The sequence below is a fragment of the Sus scrofa genome, chromosome 6 (assembly GCF_000003025.6).
Source record: "Sus scrofa isolate TJ Tabasco breed Duroc chromosome 6, Sscrofa11.1, whole genome shotgun sequence".
Taxonomy (NCBI): domain Eukaryota; kingdom Metazoa; phylum Chordata; class Mammalia; order Artiodactyla; family Suidae; genus Sus; species Sus scrofa.
The window spans coordinates 85,101,410-85,120,444 of NC_010448.4; the positions used below are offsets into that span (position 1 = coordinate 85,101,410).

The window sequence follows — 19,035 nt, forward strand, 5'->3', positions numbered from 1 at the left end:
CTAAATAAACAACTCCCAATTGATTGCACTGGTTTTTTAAGGCTCCAAAGCCTGGAAAGGTCCAAATGATTGGCCTCTAAGCAGTTAAGTCTCATGCTCCCGAGAAGGCACTGCCCTCTAAGATGAAGCTGCAAAATGGGGCCCACATCAGGTTTAATGATGGGGGCCCTTGAAGGAGGGCTCAAAGATTTTATGATTTTTAGAGTGGTAGAAAGGAAGGGGAAGAGGAGGATGTAACACTTTAAAGGGAAAACTCGGAGTTCCTCTCATGGCGCAGCAGAAATGAATCCAACTAGGAACCATGAGGTTTCGGGGTCGATCCCTGGGTTAAGGATCTGGTGTTGCTGTGAGCTGTGATGTAGGTCACAGACACGGCTCGGATCTGGCGTTGCTGTGGCTGTGGCATAGGCCGGGAGCTGTAGCTCCGATTCGACTCCTAGCCAGGGAACCTCCATATGCTGCAGGTGTGGCCCTAAAAATACAAAAGACAAAAAAAAAAAAAAAAGGGAAAACTCCACATGGGGAAAAAGAACGTTTCTTTTTCTTTAAAGTGAGAGAGGAAGAGGAAGAAGGGCAAACACTGTGTGTGCACAACAGATTGCTAAAATTTCTGAGTTTCACCATTTTTTCCAATTGCTCAGTGCATTCCCAACACAGACTATTTTCTTTACCATCGTTACCTGTTTGGCTGCAATTTCTTCATCTCGTCCATCTCCAATCACTACGTATGTGACTTTCTTTCCAAACCTTGACACAATTCTCTCGAAGCAGCTCTCCTTACCTGATGAGAAAGAAAAATTTCTTGTTAGGACATTCCTCCCTATCTTTTTTCCAATACCAAAGCAAAGGGCTGCTGTGAGGTTTACCTGCTTGTGCCTAGAGAAAATAGGGCAGCCCATGCGGTTTGCCTGGTGGGGATTAGGGGTGGCAACCAGAGATCCAGCAGGCCCTCTGCCCAAATAAGGTGGAACTGTGCCATTCATAATGTGGAATTGTGCCATTCATAATGTGGAATTGTGCCATTCATACACCAACACACTTTCTAGGCACTGTGCTCTCCAGGTTCTTATTTTAACTTTCACACTAAGGGCGAAGTCCCTAAGACCTTAGAGTGGGGAGTTTCAATAAAAGCAGAATGAGAGCTGTGCACACCAGCTTCCTCTTCCACAGCTCCTATACTTTACAGCATACAAGGCAGTTTTCAAGTTATTCTTTCACTTAATTCTCAAAATAATCTGGTGAGATGGGTCCCATCTGCTATTTTAACAGATGAAAATGGATCCAAAGGATTAGTGACTTGTTCCAGATCACAAACAAGCTAGTAGCTAGAATCTGAGCTCCTGACTCCAAGTCTAGGCTCTGGTCATTGCGCTGTGATGAAAGGATGTTTTTTTTGGAGAGGAAACTATTAGTTAAAAAAAAAGAAGTGGAAGCCCCTGATTTCTAGTTAGTAATAAGGAACAAAGAGCCATTTCCTTCCAATTCTACATTTCCCAGAAAGTCCTAGGCCTGGGTTTTATGTCTTTCAGGAGGGGAGGAGCCCCAGAGTACCACTGAATATGACAACAGCATTTGTCACATTTGGAATTTTCTATTACACTGTGTAATTGCAACTGAGATACTGTATCACTGAAACTGACCTTGGGAAATGGCTGATTTAAGTCCACTGAAGATGGTTCTCAGAAGCACGGCAATGTAACAAATTCAAATCCTACCTGGAACCAATACCTAAAACATGCACAGATGATACTGCTATGGCAAAGACACTGTATTTGCATAAATCCATAAAAAGGAAATTATTTCTCTTCCTCTTCCTTCACCATCTCTTATGCTTTATTTCCCTGCTTCTGCCACTTTCTTCTGAGCAAGGCCCTAACTTTGCTTCTTTTTTTCATCCTGCTCCATTAACCTTCTCATCTTTTCTTCTTGCCAGATTCAGTGACTTAGCACAAGAGTTCCTGTGTGAATAAGAAAAAGTGCCTCTTCCTCAAGCATTTGACTACCATCTGCTGGAAAACTTCTGTAAGAAACATATAAATATACAAATACACAAATCTAAGATGACTACATCATAATGGACAAGAACCTATATATGCACACTCAGAAGGCCTGGCTGGTACATCTGAGCAACTGCAAGTTTATGACATCCCTAGCCCAGGTGGCACCTCAAACCTGGACCAGATGCTGGTTCACTTGGGGCTTCAGTCTCCCACTCTTAATACAAGGTTTGGCTTTGGTACACTTAGATCCCTTTCATTGGGGGACAACAGTGTTGTCATGCCTTACATTCACATCAGGCATTCAACTGATGTTTGCTAAGTAAATACACATTAATTTCATGGGGATGATTCAGGGGATGACTTTAGTCCACGTTTTGAGCCTCAATTTAAACATTAAATAATTCAACAAATAACGAATTCTTAGTATGTTCTTACTAAGTGTTAAAGGGTTTTGTCTAATTGCATTCTAACTGTTACATCCGTACAACCTAAGCCAACTTCTGCCAGACCTGCAGTCTAATTTATGATCTACAGGAAAAATGTGTTAGTCAGTAGGATTTAGGGGGTGGGCGGCACGCACCCATGGCATGTGGAAGTTCCCAGGCCAGGGACTGAATCCGAGCAGCAGCTTCAACCTACGCCATAGTTGCGACAATGCCAGATCCTTAACCCACTGCACCTAGCCGGGACCAAACCTACGTTGCCACAGAGATAACACCGGATCCTTAACCCACTGCGCCACAGCAGGAACTCCAGTCAGTAGGATTTTAGAATTTTCTCCTAAGACCTAACAAAGGGAATGTCTCATATTTAGAGGACAGAGACACAGAGATGTTTTCATTGCCCTGGGCTGCAATGGTCAAGGATGAAAAACAACTAGGAATGTCTCTTCTAAAAGGATTAAGAGACTGACAGAGTTATTAACAGCTCAGAGTAAAGAGGTAGCTACATGAAAAAATAATGCCAACATAGTTGGTAAATACACTTTTTCCATTTTATAATTTATAATAATTCCAATATAATACTTCTTCCATTTTATACTTTCAAAACAATCCTGGAGATGTTCAAAAGGATGAGCCAATGACTAGTCAGCTTACCAAATGTCAAACAATTAAAGCTATAACTGGCAAGATCAATCACACCTTTGGAGAATATTAGGTTCCTGGGTTTCTTCTGTCAGAAACATTTCTGACATTTTCAGAAATGATTTTGAGAATTTTCTTTCATGTCCAGACCACAGAGAACTGCAATTCTTTTTTTGGTCTTTTTATGGCCTCACCTGCAGCATATGGAAGTTCCCAGACTAGGGGTCAAATTGGAGCTACACCACAGCCACATCGATGCAGGATCCGAGCCACGTCTGTGACTTACAGCACAGCTCACAGCAATGCCAGATCTCTGACCCACTAAGTGAGGCCAGGGATTGAACCCATATCCTCATGGATGCTAGTCAGATTCATTTCCTCTGTGCCACAACAGGAACTCCAGATCAGTTTTTGTTTTCAATACTATTTTAGGAGTCTCTTAAATGAGATCCCCATTACTTTAAGACATTTTCCTATATTTTCCTATATTTTCTTCTAAAAATTAAAATTTTGCATTTCATCTTAAATTGTTTATCCACCTGGAATTTATTTTTGCAAATAGGATAAAGAAGGAATACAATTCTGCATTTTCTTCCATATGGATGGCCCAATTATCATAACACCACTTGACTGAAGGTAAAGTTCCATAAGGATAGAGGATTTTGTTACTGCTATATTCCTAGTGCCTTGGGAATACCTGACAGTTTTTTTTTTGTCTTTTCTAGGGCCGCACCCACAGCATATGGAGATTCCCAGGCTAGGGGTCAAATTGGAGCTGCAGCTGCCGGCCTAGGCCACAGCCACGCAGGATCTGAGCCGAGTCTGCGACCCACACCACAGTTCACGACAATGCCGGATCCTTAACCCACTGAGCGAGGCCAGGGATCGAACCCACAGCCTCATGGTTCCTAGTCGGATTCGTTTCTGCTGCGCCACAACGGGAACTCCTGATACTTTTAATTTAGTAGATTAACAAATGAATAACCACAGTTCATTTTCAAACTAGAACCCTCTCCTTTGTCATAATAGGGAAGCAGGAACTGCAGGCACAGACTAAAGGGTCTGGAGGGGCAAGGAGATGGTTGTCATATTTTTCTTCTTCTAGACCACGTAGAGCACTGTGGATTAGAGGGAGATGTTCTGCCGCCTTATTAGTGGAATAAGTTGTATAAACCTAGTGCCAATTAATTAATCAATTCAGCAAATATTTATTAAGTACCTACTATTTCATACCCTTAGTACTGAATACATTTTTAGGGGATAAAAATTATCTTTACATACACAATCTCATTTGATTTTTAAAACCTCTCTGGTAGCTTCTCATTTTTACATGAGAAAACTGAGGCTTGGGAGATGCTGTAATTTCCCTAAGAGCTAATATGCAGAGGAATTAGGAATCTATCTTAGTCCTTAGTTTTGTTTCTTTATTTTCAAAAATTGCGGTAAAAAACACAACATAAAATTTACCATCCTTACATGTAAGGATAACCTGACCCCCTTGCTGTACAGTGGGAAAATGAAAATTAGAAAAAAAAAAAAATTTACCATCCTAACCATATTAAAATGTATGTTTCAGTAATATTAGGTAAATTCACATTGTTGTGCAAGAGTTCTCCAAAACTTTTCATTCTGCAAAACTGAAATTCCCTACCCATTAAGCAACAATGCGGTATTTCCCCTCCCAAGCTCCTGTCAACCATCATTCTACTTTCTGTTTCTATGAATTTGACTTCTCTAGGTACCTTATATATGTGCAAACATACAGTATTTTTTTTTCCCTCCTTGGCTGCACCTGCAGCATGCAAAAGTTCCCAGGTCAAGGACAGAACCCGTGCCATAGCAGTGACAATGCCAGATCCTTAATTTTGATAGGCCACCCGGGAACTTCTGTCTTTTTGTGATTGGCTTACTTCGCTTAGTATAACGTCTTTGAGGTTCCTACACGTGGTAGCACATGACAGGACTTCCTTCCCTTTTAAGGTTGAATTATATCCTACTGTACATATAGACCACATTTTGTTTATCTATTCATCTGATAGACATCTGGGTTGTTTCCACCTCTTACCTATTGTGAATAATGCTGCTGTGAACATAAGCATGCAAATATTTCTTTGAGATCTGCTCTCTCTCTTTTTTCCAACTCTTTTGGATATTCACCCAGAAATGAGATTGCTAGATCATATGATAGTTCTATTTTTTAACTTTTTGAGGAACTGTGTCACTGTTTTCCACAGTAGTTGTACACTTTACAATACCACCAGAAGTCCAAAAGGGCTCCAAATTCTCCATATCCTCACCAACACTTGATTTTTTCCTTTCTTTCTGGATAACAGCCATCCTAATGGGTGTGAGGGATTTAACCATTTTTAAGTATACAGCTTAGTCCTTGATTTTCAATCTAGTGCTTTTTGATTACACTAGACTGCAGTGCTCTCTCTGAAAGAAAAAACTGAAACAAGGCAAAAGTAGATTTCTAAATTAGATATTATGTTCTTTTAAATATTGTAAAAGAAAAGAGTATGACCAATTTTAAGTCCAACAGGCCTAGATTTAAATCCTATTTATTAACTTGCCAGCTGTGAAGTCCTGAACAAGCTACAAAACTGCTGAGCTGAACTAGCTCATGGGGAGTATCAGAGGAAGAGTGCTGTGAGGATTACAGATAACACAAAGTGTCTAACAGGGGGACTGGTAAATACTAAGCACATCCTAAGAAGGAAGTATCATTGCTAAGGCCAGTGACAAGAAATACAATAGAAACCACACCAATTTTGGTAGCACTGTAGATGTTTTCAATAGGAAATATTTCTCCTAGTCCGTACAGAAGAACCTTGGCCAGGGCTGGAACCAGCTGGGTTGTAGTGATCAGCACATTCACACAATTCTTTCTAGAAGGGAGAAAGAGGGAAAATAAAAGAAAAAAGGTGAAATCAAACCAACCTGGGAACAAGAATTCCAACAGGTCTTCTCTGTAGGATCTAACATGTGAAAAACTAGCCTCAAAGTGCCTGGTACGATATGTTCTGTGCCAATGTTCAGTCATTGCTCTGATTATATTAAAGGACAGATTTTACAATGGACACAGAGCAGCAACTTGATTCTTCAGCTCACTTCCCTTCTGACCATTCTAGCTCACTGCATTGTTAGCAAATACCACCAATCCACATCATTAATAGCACACTCTAGAAAGCAAGCAGGGCTTTTGGTTACAGTGCCATTTCATCTGAGTGTAACTCAGCCATTAAATGAGATATGATTTAAGTCCTCTCCGATCTTCACACAATAGCAATGTAAATTCTAGAATACACATCGGTTTTCACAAATCCTTTACTTTCACAGATATCTACCCCATGGTGTCAATTTACTGTACTAGGTAGTGAATCTGGAATTCCTGCTTCAAGGGAGGGATGAATAAGGGTATGTATTTCTCATTCTAAGCTTCAAGCTAAAAACTCCTTAATTCGCCTTTTTTTTTTTTTTAATTTTTGTCTTTTTAGGGCTGTACCTGTAGCATATGGAGGTTCCCAGGCCAGAGGCTGAGTCGAAGCTGTAGCTACCGGCCTACCCCAGAGCCATAGCAATGCCAGATCCAGGCTGTGTCTGAGACCTACAGCACAGCTCACAGCAATGCCAGATCCTTAACCCACCGAGCAGGGCCAGGGATTGAACCTGCATCCTCATGGATGCTAGTCAGATTCATTTCCACTGAGCCTCGATGGGAACTCCTCTCCTTAATTTGCTTGATATACTCCCTTTTCTTTTGAATCCTGCCTTCCTGAGTAGGTTTAGGTACATTTCGTTAGAGCTTCCAATACTCAGGATAATTGTGGTATGTCTCCTACATGTATTCTTTGATGTCACCAGGCCCACCCACTTCCTGGGCTGGAGATTCTGGGTCACTGGGTATAATTTTGTGAGCAAAAAGTAAGAGAAAAGAAAAAGGCTTTCAAAACTGTAAGGTGTGCCAGTATGAGTAAAATGACCCTGCCTCCCTAACCTAATACTTCCCAGCATCATCTGAACTCCTCTCACCCTGTCCCTGTTTTATTAGGGAATGACCTACCCTGGACTGAGGCAAGAGAGAGCATATCCCTGAGAGGATAAGACCTAAAAGAATAATTTCCATACCTGGACTGGATGAGAAGTAAGGACTTTAACGCAGTTCCTAACCAGGAATCTGTTAAAACTTCAATTTCTGCTCTTAGTCTCTGCAGTGCTTCCTTTCTCTGTGGACTGAGGAGACCTTTAGGAATAAAAGTAGACACATTCATTATCTAACAACACGTCCTTGCTGGCATCAAGGATGCAACTTCTAAATTCAATTTAGAAATAGTGGTGAGTAACTGATGTACACTAATACATCTCTCTCCTTGGTAAAACCCCAGAGCTGCCTACTCAAAATACCTTTCTGATTTTTTTCATCAGAACATTCTGTGAGGGGGGTAGAACCACACCAACGAAATCAGCGGACAGAAACCTTGCGATTAGGTTCTGACACAAAACAAGCTCTTTCTACAGCAATTCCAATGTCTCTCTAAAGAAACCAAAGTCCAGGGAGGAAACGGGGCTGCTTAAATATCCACACCCAGCTAGTGTTCTCAGAAGTCTCTGCACTATCAGACACTGAGGACTGTGCTTTCACCCCCTTTAGAACTTGTGAACCTGAGGTTCCAGGTTGACACTCTCTGAATGTCATTTATTTGTGCTGTACTTCTCAAACAACTCCAGCTGATAAGAGACTGAAACACTGTTGTAAGATCATATAATTAAGCACAAACATAAAGGAATTCATCTAATGGAGCATGTTACCAGAGAGTTATAATATTTAAATAATAAATATGGCTCTGGGAATTCCCGTCGTGGCGCAATGGTTAACGAATTCGACTAGGAACCATGTGGTTGCGGGTTCCATCCCTGGCCTTGCTCAGTGGGTTAAGGATCTGGCGTTGCCGTGAGTTGTGGTGTAGGTTGCAGACTTGGCTCGGATCCTGTGTGGCTGTGGCTGTGCCGTAGACCGGTGGCTACAGCTCCGATTAGACCCCTAGCCTGGGAACCTCCATATGCCAAGGAAGCGGCCCTAGAAAAGGCAAAAAGACAAAAATAAATAAATAAATAAATAAGGCTCCGAATTTTCTGTAATGGAGGCAAAAAGAGAAATCCTATATTCTACTACCAATACGCTATAAAAACAAGAGTCATTTCTATGAGTAGAACTGTATATGTTTGTTTTCAAATTGATGGTTTCACAACGCACGCCCAGAATTAGATGACTCAACATTTCTGATAAAACAAAAACCAAACCAGTATCCATTTATCATGTCTGACATATACATAAGCACACATGACAAATACTTAACTAATAATATGATGTGCTTCTTAGGTGGACATTACTTTTAATATGTTCCCCCAGGGTAGGCTTGGGGGATTCTCATGGAGGGTTAGATATCACTCTCTCTCTCTTTTTTTTTGCTTGTTTTTTTAGGGCTGTACCCATGACATATGGAGGTTCCCAGGCTAGGGGTCTAATCAGAGCTGTAGCCACTGGCCTACGGCACAGCCACAGCCACACAGGATCCGAGCTCAGTCTGCAACCTACACCACAGCTCAAAGCAATGCCTGATCTGTAACCCACTGAGTGAGGCCAGGGATTGAACCTGCAACCTTATGGTTCCTAGTCGGATTCGTTTCCACTGCACCACAAGGGGAACACTCCAATATCACTTTTGTCAAGAAACCTGGTCCAGACACTCACTGGGCAGAGAAAAGACCAGACATTTAGACTGTATATAAAAACCAACAAAAGAAAGGCTAATGTCTGTGAGAGGAAAAGCAAAAAAGACTTGGAGCTGTCAAAATAAAAAGTACTGGCTCTGAATTATGAGTAAAAAAAAAAGCAATAAAAAGGGGAATCTGAAAAAAGTAAATTAGATTCCCAAGGCCCAGATGCCTATCATTTTCACTGGTATTGGAGGGCTGTAACAAGACTGTACCAAACTCATCTTTGAAGCCCTATTTTTACTTTCTGCACCATACCGTAGTGGTAATGGTAGGCAGGAAGGCTCTCATACACTCTAGACAGACTATGGAATCCCTGAAACATGATGCAACATTTTGTGTGTAAGTTTTTGAGGGTAATGGTTCACAGCTGTCAATATTTTCTCACAAGAGTAGATCGCTAAAAAAGGAATTACATGAATGTAGCATGAACTGGACTAAGAGTTTGGGACCTTCAATTTTCTCAAATGCAAAATAAAGGGTTTAGATTAGTTCTCTAACATCTTTTCCAATCTGCAAAGTCTATGGCTAATTAATTAATTCTAAATAACAAGAGTTTTAGGCAGAGTAGCACCTAACATTTGAGATATTTCTTGGCAGAAAAAATCTCCAAGGCCTTCAAATCACAGTGCATGGATACTGCCAACCTATACTCCTGGACCTATTTTTCCATCCACTTTAAACCTAATCACTAGTTCTACCTGACTTGTCCTCATGGTATATAAATTTCTCAAAAAATATGGCAACTTAGAGTTCCCGTCACGGCTCAGGGGAAACATATCTGACTAGTATCCATGAGGATGCAGGTTCGATCCCTGGCCTCGCTCAGTGGGTTATGGATCCGGCGTTACAGTGAGCTGTGGTGTAGGTCGCAGATGCAGCTTGCAGCCCTCATTGCTGTGGCTGTGGTGCAGGCTAGCAGCTACAGCTCTGATTGGACCCCTAGCCTGGGAATCTCCATTTGCCATGGATGCAGCCCTTTTTCAAAAGAAAAAGAAAAAAATTTGGCAACCTATTAAATATTATGAACAGTAACTGTGACTCCAGAACAAAACACATCATCAAACATAATCTATGGAACACATTTCCTTTAAAAAGGCATCTGCCCAAAAAGAACAAGAGGACTTTGTGAAGTTATGCTAACAGAAACCCATGAGAAATGCAGAGCTTCCTCCCCAAAGGGCTTCAACCAAGCCTCTCCTTTTTAAAATACAGAGTTCCAATGTTACTGTGGTACAAATTCATAAGTCACAGAGTTCTAAGAAATCCCTGGAAAAGAAAACAGGGAATCAGAACAAAACAGAAAATGAGACTGGTTGTATGCCACACTTACCACCCACGTTGCTTTTATGCTTATCATAGATTTCTCTCACTTTTCGGTAACGGAAAGCCAATTTCCTCATCCAGTCCACACCTCCCTGGACACCCACGGAAGAACCATGGCTGCCACTGCCTCCTGAGCCACTGAAACCATCTGTTGAGAAACTGTAGTTGCTGCAGAGAGAGAGAATGATGACAATTAAAATCTACGCCACATGGAGTTTTTGGCTGAATGCCATTTGGGATTCTCTGTCCTGTTGCTGGTATCTGACATCAAGGTTTTGAGAATCTTCTGCCTTAACCATTGCATGTCTTCCATCTCACCCCTGGTTCTTCTCGTAAACAAAGAATGGAGAGGGAGGGAAAGAGAGGCAGGACCAGCTCAAGCACTAGCATCCCCTAGAGGTTGGTATCTTTTCACTAATGACAGAAAAATCTTACAGTGAAAAAAACCCTGAATATAAAATTTTTGTGTACACACACACACACGATTGCAGCTATGTAAAAAGGAGGAATGTGAAAAGATAACGGAAGGAACTAACCTCAAATTCTACTAAGAGTAAGAAAATGGGAATGTTTTCCTTCAGTGATCTGTTGGCTAGTTTATTAAGTCCATGGGTCACTGTAGTGGCTATTAAATATGCCCACAAATTCTTTAATAGTCCTCTCTTCTAATTCTGCTCCCTTTGGGTAGAGACTGTATTTGAATGTAAACAGAATGTGGTGGAAGCGATGGTGTCAGACTCCAGAGACCGGGCTTCTCTTGCAGCACTAGCTCTAAAAGAAGTCAGCAGTCACACTACAACACTCAAGCTGCAAACACAGTGAGGACGGAGACCTCCTGTTATCAGCCACATGGAGAAGCTGGAAGCAGGTCCTCCAGCCCCGATAAAGCCTGCAGATGATTTTTAGCTCCAATTACCTTCAGCTTTCAATCTCAGAGGCTCTGATTAAGAACTACCTACCCAAGTCACTTTCAAGATTCTGATCTAACAAAAGTGAGATGATAAATGGTAATTGTTTGAATCTACTAAGTTTGGGGGGGGTACCTTGTTATATAGGTGATGACTAATAGAAAAAAAATGTCTGGGAGGGATGAATACTTCCTAAGCAGAGATTTTATTATTTTTTAATTTAATTTTTTTGTCTTTTGTCTTTTTTAGGGCCTCACCGTGGCATATGGAGGTTCCCTGGCTAGGGGTTTAATCGGAGCTGTTGCTGCCGGCCACAGCAATGCCAGATCTGAGCCGTGTCTGTGACCTACACCATAGCTCACAGCAGCACTGGATCCTTAACCCACTGAATGAGGCTAGGGATTGAACCCGCAACCTCATGGTTCCTAGTCAGATTCATTTCCAGTGCGCCACGACAGGAACTCCTATTTATTTATTTCTAATTTATTTATTTTTGGCCATGCCTGTGGCATGTGGAAGTTCTGGGGCCAGGGATCAAACCCATGCCAAAGCAGTGACAACAACAGGTCCTTAATCTGTTCTGCCATCAAGGGAACTCCCAAAGTAGAGATTTTAAAATGACTGACAGAATTATAAACAACCTGGCTCAATCAAGAGTCAAAATGGGAGTTCCCATCATGGCTCAGTGGTTAATGAATCTGACTAGGAACCATGAGGTTGCGGGTTCGATCCCTGGCCTTGCTCATTGGGTTAAGGATCTGGCGTTGCCGTGAGCTGTGGTGTTGGTCACAGATATGGCTTGGATCCAGCGTTGCTGTGGCTCTGGTATAGGCCAGTGGCTACAGCTCCAATTAGACCCCTAGCCTGGGAATCTCCATATACTTCAGGTGCGGCCATAGGAAAGACAAAAAGACTAAAAATAAAATAAAACAAAAGTCAAAATGGAGTTCAATAAGTGTGAAATTCTATATTTAAGAAAATAAAGCTGCCAAGACTTAAGATAGGTAATTACTTGTTAGCCATATGTATCAAAGAAAACAAACAAACAAAAAAAACCCCCAAAAAACCCTAGGGTTCAGAGTAGATGGAAATCTGCTTCAGACCAGGCTTCTTCCTAAGAAGGCCCCTAAGGTCTCTTAAGAACGAGACCTTCGGAGTTCCCGTTGTGGTGCAGTGGTTAACAAATCCGACTAAGAACCATGATGTTGCAGGTTCAGTCCCTAGCCTTGCTCAGCGGGTTGACGATCCGGCGTTGCCGTGAGCTGTGGTGTGGGTTGCAGATGTGGCTCGGATCCTGTGTTGCTATGGCTCTGGCATAGGCCGGTGGCTACGGCTCCGATTGGACCCTTGGCCTGGGAACCTCCATATGCCTTGGGAGCGGCCCAAGAAACGGCAAAAAGACAAAAAAAAAAACCCCAAAAAACCAAAAACAAACAAACAAACAAAAAAGAATGTGACCTCTGCAGCTGTGCAAGACACAACATGCACCACCGGAGGCTGCTCCCAAAGTGCACCCTTTCCTCCTTCTCAGCACCACAGGGGTACATCCTTACTGACTGACTGTCCAGTTCTGCTCCAGATTTGAGAATTCACAGAAGAAACAATTTTAGGGTAGACACATGGAAAAACATTTTTCCTATGAAAAGGGATAAACATCAAAACAAATTAATATGAAAGGATGTGATAATATTTTTCTAAAGGTCTTTAAATATAACGTAGATAAATTTTTAGATTATTCTTAGCTAAGACTCCTGAGCCAAAATACAGTGGCCAAGAGAGAAAGGAGGAGACTGGGCAAGCACTTTGCCACTGAAACCTCATTGGTTTAGTGTCCACTGTGATATAAATGTTCAAGGTCATTGTCTTCCATAGGGTCATTCCTGACACCATCAGATCCCCCCAATTAATTTCCTTGGTGAAATCCCTAATGCTTGTTTTTATCTAAAACTGACCAATTTGAGGTATTTCCTTGTGGCACAGTGGGTTAAGGATCTGGTGGTGTCACTGTAGCAGCTCAGGTTGCTGCTGTGGGGTGGTTTTGATCCCTGGCCTGGGAACTTTCAGGTGCTGTGGGCATGGCCAAAAAATAAACAACAAGAAAATAAAACTAAGCAATACGGAAGCACACTTTTCCTGACTGAAAATCTGGCCAGAGAAAAACCAGGATATCCTTTACTTTGGAATGCTTTTTTTCTCATTGCAACAGGCTACCCATTCTTTAAAGTTGTACTCAAATTTCACTGTGCTGAGAAAGCCACTCCAATGTTGGCTCCCCCTGCTCCCCATAGCCATCAGAACTGCTTCCTTCTCTGTGTTCTATCACATTTTCTACTGTTACCTTCTCACACTGCATGCCATCATTAACTATGTTTGTTTCTATCACCTCCGACAGACTGTGAACCCTTTTTGGCCTGTGTCTTATTCATCTTTGTTTTCCTCTGAAACCAGACAGTGTCTTGCACATAAGAGGTGTACTGACATTTAAGACATCATTGTATTTATCACCTCAAGTCTTGGCCATTGTCATCAGAAGCCACATCTTCCACATGCACCTGGTCACACTCCTGTTAAAAGACAAAACCACACATTATTTCAGCCTGGGAGTAGAAGTGCTATCACCACCATGATATATTGTAAAAATACCATGAACAATGGCAGGATGATAAAATACCTTAAGGTCTCTCTTATGTGTGGAGGATCATTCTCACCCCCTTACTGTCCAACTTCTTTTTAAGGCCTAATTTATGTTTCTCAGTCTTCATGAAATCTTCCTTAACCATCCCAACCCTCAGTTATGTTCTTATCTCAACAGTTCATTTTTTCCCAACAGTTCATGGGTATAAGCACAAGCTCCCTTATACTGTCAGGTGTGCCTATGTCCTACACTAGACTGCAAGTCCTATTACACTGCAGGCCTTTGACGGCACAACCAATACCTTACGTCTTATCCTTTGTACCCCTCTAGTCTAGTTCCCTTATGTAGCATGTACTCAGTACATTCTTACAGATGAAACAGATGTAAGAGTGTGTGGAGAGTGTGTGGTATCAAAACTGAGAAAGACTGAACGAGAAATTTGTAAATTCAATCTTAGGAAAGAGAAGTCATCTAAATCAATCTCCTTATATTCTAAAAGTAAGGTAAAATGATTTGCCCAAGGTCATAAAACTAGCGAGTGACAGAAAGAAACCTGAAGAAGCCTGAGTCTTCTAATTTGAATCCAAGGTTCTTTCCTCTAAGCCCACACTACTACTGTCATAAAATGCCACCCACTGTCTAACTGATTAGGGTGGTGTTGTGATGTCCACCTGCATCAGAATCCTCTGGGGAAGATTTTTAAAAATGCATATTCTTGAATCAGAATTTTTGTGAGTGAAGTCCTAGAATGTTCATTTTTAACAAGCTCCCCAGGTGATTCTTATGCCCCCTAAAGTTGAGAATCACTGACCTGGGGGGCAGGAACACATTCAGGTCAAATTCTTCACAGAACTTTCAGTCCTGAGTGAGGACTATGTCTAGAAAATCATTACAAATACAATTTGGCAACAATTATTGGCACACAGTAGGTTTTCAATAAATGTTTGCTGAATAAAAGCTATAATGTCCTAACTTATCAACATGTGAAGTTGAGGGAAGATTAAAGCACTGTGGAGCTTACATAAAAGTAGTGGAGTTTAGAGTCCTACTTATTTAACTTGTTTGAGAATTATCTGTTGAGTAGAACTAGACTGTATTTAAAAAGAAAGAGTATTACTTAGTGTTTATTTTATTTTGAGATTTTATTTATTTAATATTTCCACTATTTAAAAAAACTAGGTAATATATGTAGTACAAACTTCAAAATGATATTAAATGACAAATCTGCTCCTTCTGACCTGTGTCCCAGCAGCGCATTCTCATCCTCAGCTAGAACAACTATTACTAATTTCTTGTGTATTACAACTGCTTAACTAAAGCCCAGACTGCGGAGATAACCTTCCTGCCTCGGGACTCCCAGTCCTACGCTCTTTCCACTACACCATGTTCACCTCAAAGGTGAACTCAAATGTCAAAGCCAAAAAAATTTTACCAGAAAGCTCTCAGTGTTTTCTGGTTTCCCTCCACCTAACTATAAAATGATCTGCACCTCAGGGCTAACCAATTCATGGACAATGACTATGTATAAAATATAATGAGTTAGAGCAGTCATTCACAGATCTGAGAAATCAAGAGATTGTCTTGATTATCTTAAGACAATAAAATTGAAGAACAGTCAAAATATAATTAAGAGTACCAATAATCACAACCACCTTTTCTATATTATTTAACAGAGAGGAATAAGTTGGAATGTTGGCTTATATATATATCAGTGTTTTGCCTGATGGGTTGGCATTTCCCCCCTAGAACTACATCACTTCCTAACAGGCTAACAAAAATCAAATTTTTGAGCCAATAAAACTGAAGCCCAGAACCGAGACTGTGGTAGCTGAACCAAGGCATTATTCCTTCAAGACTTTTATGCCTAAGTGCCCAGCTGGCCGCTCCATACTCACCCCGTCTAACCATATTTTCTCTTAATACAAAAAGCACAGGCTCAGTAAATAGTTACTGAAAATGTATTTCACTGAAGCTCAGAAACAATTTAAAATGCTTACCTCTAAGTCATTGAAAAATAGATGTGTATCAGCCACTTCAAAAATCATTTCTTCCATTGTTAAACCTGAGCCAATCACTACTGTTGGGTCCTGAAAGATAATAAGAAAAATTCGCTTGACTTGGCACTCACAGCATTGGTTCTTGTCTTCAAATGTTTCAAAATTACTTTAGGTCAAGGCCAAAACAAAACTGGCTCACAATAGTGCTATCACTGATGCAATTTCATTCATAGTTATAAGTATCTGGGATTGTACAAAGTTAAAAATTTCAGGACTTTTGTTTCTAGGAAACTTAACCTACTTAAAACACACACACACACACACACACATACACACACACAATTTTTTTTGGAAATTCCGTTTCAGGAGAAATTCTATTTCTAAAATTCTGCTGTTGTAATACCCATTACCTTTCATTATCTTATACACACACACACACACTATAACACCAGAGGTCAGTAATCTGACAATACCAACAACCAATAAAGAAGTATTTGCAGGAAAGCCAATGCACTTAGCTTTAAAATGAACTATGAAGCTTTCACTTAGAGGTGGTATGCTCTTGTTTTATTTACTTTTATAACTAGTCTTGTTATATAGTGTATGACATAGGTACTAAAAGCCTATGGAAAATACCTCTGATAGAAACATTAGTGACAATAAGAAATAACGAGGAGCAGTAACCGTAAGAGAGCAAAGGAGGCAGATATTTTTATAAAACTTACTAACAGAAACTAAAAAACAGGAGCCTGGAGATAATTTAGTACAGAAATATACAGTCAATACCTCAAAAACAGCTCATCCCTCTATCAAAACTGATGTTAATACTGATGACTACAGTTAAATGCTGCTTGGTATATTTCACTTGAGAAGGTACATATCTATTTTGGAAGGATATTTTATATGAACTGGAGCCACAGCTGGGGCCTATGACACAGCAATGGCAACATCGGATCTGAGCCACATCTTTGAGCTACACCACAGCTTGTGGCAATGCCGGATCCTTAACCCACTGAGGGAGGCCAGGGATTAAACCCGCATCCTCACAGAGACCAAAGGTCGGGTCCTTAACCCACTGAGCCACAGTGGGAACTCTGATATTTTATATTTTAAATCCCCAGATCTGGCATATAGTCAGCGAAATGAAATGCTCAGTTTGAGCTGTCAGCGATTTATGGGAGAACGGACTACTTTTTTAGATAATCCTGAGACTCCACTCTGTTCTGAGCTTCATTCTCAAACTTAGAATTTACCAAATACCACTCTCAAACTTTTAGTACAGGTCCTGGGTCTGCTAGTCTCTAGCTTTATCATCAACTCTGCCTGACCATCCAGCCTGCCTAGTATAAACCATGAGGGGAAGTTGTATGTGAAAAGTGAAAGGTCAACAGGTTAAGATGGAGATAACAGAGACAGTGATTTTGGTTACCTGCACACACAGTCAGGAGAGGGACAGTTACAACAAAGGAAGAAAGATACGTATTACCTTTCCATACTTCTGGGCATAGGATCCAGTAAGAAGCGAATGGAAGATGATGATGGTTTCATCTAAGTCCCACAGAAATACCCGCTGGGTGAGGGAAAAAAAAATAAAAATAAAAAATAAAATGAGTGAGCATCCTTTTCAATCATAATGGAATAAAACAAGAAATCAACAGTAGAATGAAAACTGGAAAATTCACACATATGTGAAATTAAACAATACAATCTTAACCAATGGATAAAACGTGAAATCAGGAAATACCTTGAGATGAATGAAAACCAAAACACAACACACCAAAATTTATGGAATGCTTGTGAAAACAGTGCTAAGAAGGAAATTTATAGTTGTGAATGCATATCTTAAAAAACAAGAGTTCAATCAATATCCTAACTGCACAATTTAAGGAACTAGAAAAGGCTAGTAGAAAGAAGGAAATAATGAAGGTTAGAAGAGATAAAGTAGAAAGTAGGAAAAAAAAGAGAAACTCAACAAAAGCAGAAGTTGGTTCTTTGAAGAGATCTATGACAACTTTTAGCTAGACTGGCTAAGAAAAGAGAGAAGACACAAATTAGTAATTAGTAATTAGAAATGAAAGTGGGGGGATTACCACAGAATTAAAAAGGATTATAAGAAAGTACTTTGAAGAGTTATATACCAACAAATAACCCAGATGAGACGAACAAATTCCTAGAAATACACAATGTGCCAAAACTGACTCAAAAAGAAATAGAATATCTGAATAGATCTTTAACTGGTAGAGAGGTTGAATCAATAATAAAAAAACTTCCCAAGAAAATAGCCCAGGATCAGACGGTTTCGCTGGTAAATTCTACCAAATGCTTAAAGATGAACTGAAACCAATCCTTAAACTCTTCCAAAAAGGTGAAGAGGCAGAAAGACTTCTTAACTCTATGATGCCAGCATTCCCTTGAAAACCAGTCAGATAAAGACACTACAACAAAGCTGCTCATATGAACACTGATGCAAAATCTGCAACAAAACAGTGGTAAATAGGAGTTTTCTTGTGGCGAAGCAGGGTAAGGATCCAGCATTGTCACTGCAGTGGCTGGGGTTGCTGTGTGGTATGGGCTCGATCCCTGGCTTGGGGACTTCCACATGCTGTAGGCGTGGCGAAAGAAAAATATTGGCAAGCAAAATCCAGCAGCATATTAAAAGAATTATATATCATGACCAAGTGAGATTTGTTCCCAGAACGCAAGAACGGATCGACATAGAAAAACCAATCAGTGCAATATACCACGTTAACAGAACAGAGGAAAAAATCCACATGGTCATCTCAATTGATGCAGAGAAAAAGCATCTGAAAAAATTCAACACACTTTCATGATAAAAAACACTCAATAAACTAGTAACAGAAGGGAATTTCTTCATCATGATAAAGGCCATGTATGAAAAACCTACAGTTGATATCAGACTCAATAGTGAAAAACAAAGCTTTACCTCTGAGGTAAAGAATAAGAGAAGTACACCTGTTTTCATCACTTCTATTCAACAAGGTACTGAAAATTCTAGCCAGAATAAACTGGCAAGAAAAGGAAAAAAAAGGTACCCAAACTGGAAAATAAGAAGCCAAATTACCTCTGTTCAAAGATGACCTGATCTTTATTATTAAAAAACCCTTAAGAATCCAGAAAAAATTTGTTAGAGCTGATAAATGAATTCAGAAGTCAGCTGCATTTCTAAAGGAAATTTTAAAACTCTGAAAGGAGTCTTAAAAACAATAGCATCAAGAATAATAAAATAGGAATAAATTTAGTTAATATTTCAAGAATTGTACCCTAAAAACTAGAACATTACAGAAGAGA

General features: G+C 40.3%; 1 protein-coding gene across 2 annotated transcripts in view; it reads right to left on the reverse strand.

Moving 5' to 3' along the window:
* The window catches only part of EYA3 (EYA transcriptional coactivator and phosphatase 3), a 90,448-nt gene that overhangs the window by 6,001 nt on the left and 65,412 nt on the right, over nt 1-19,035 (reverse strand). For both annotated transcript variants that reach the window (XM_021095661.1, XM_005653379.3), the window contains 7 exons: nt 17,213-17,296; nt 15,727-15,816; nt 13,600-13,658; nt 10,194-10,354; nt 7,214-7,328; nt 5,852-5,973; nt 681-781 (listed from right to left, as the gene is read on the reverse strand). In XM_021095661.1, coding sequence (XP_020951320.1) covers nt 681-781; nt 5,852-5,973; nt 7,214-7,328; nt 10,194-10,354; nt 13,600-13,658; nt 15,727-15,816; nt 17,213-17,296 — 732 coding nt within the window. The remainder of the gene's footprint in view (nt 1-680; nt 782-5,851; nt 5,974-7,213; nt 7,329-10,193; nt 10,355-13,599; nt 13,659-15,726; nt 15,817-17,212; nt 17,297-19,035) is intronic.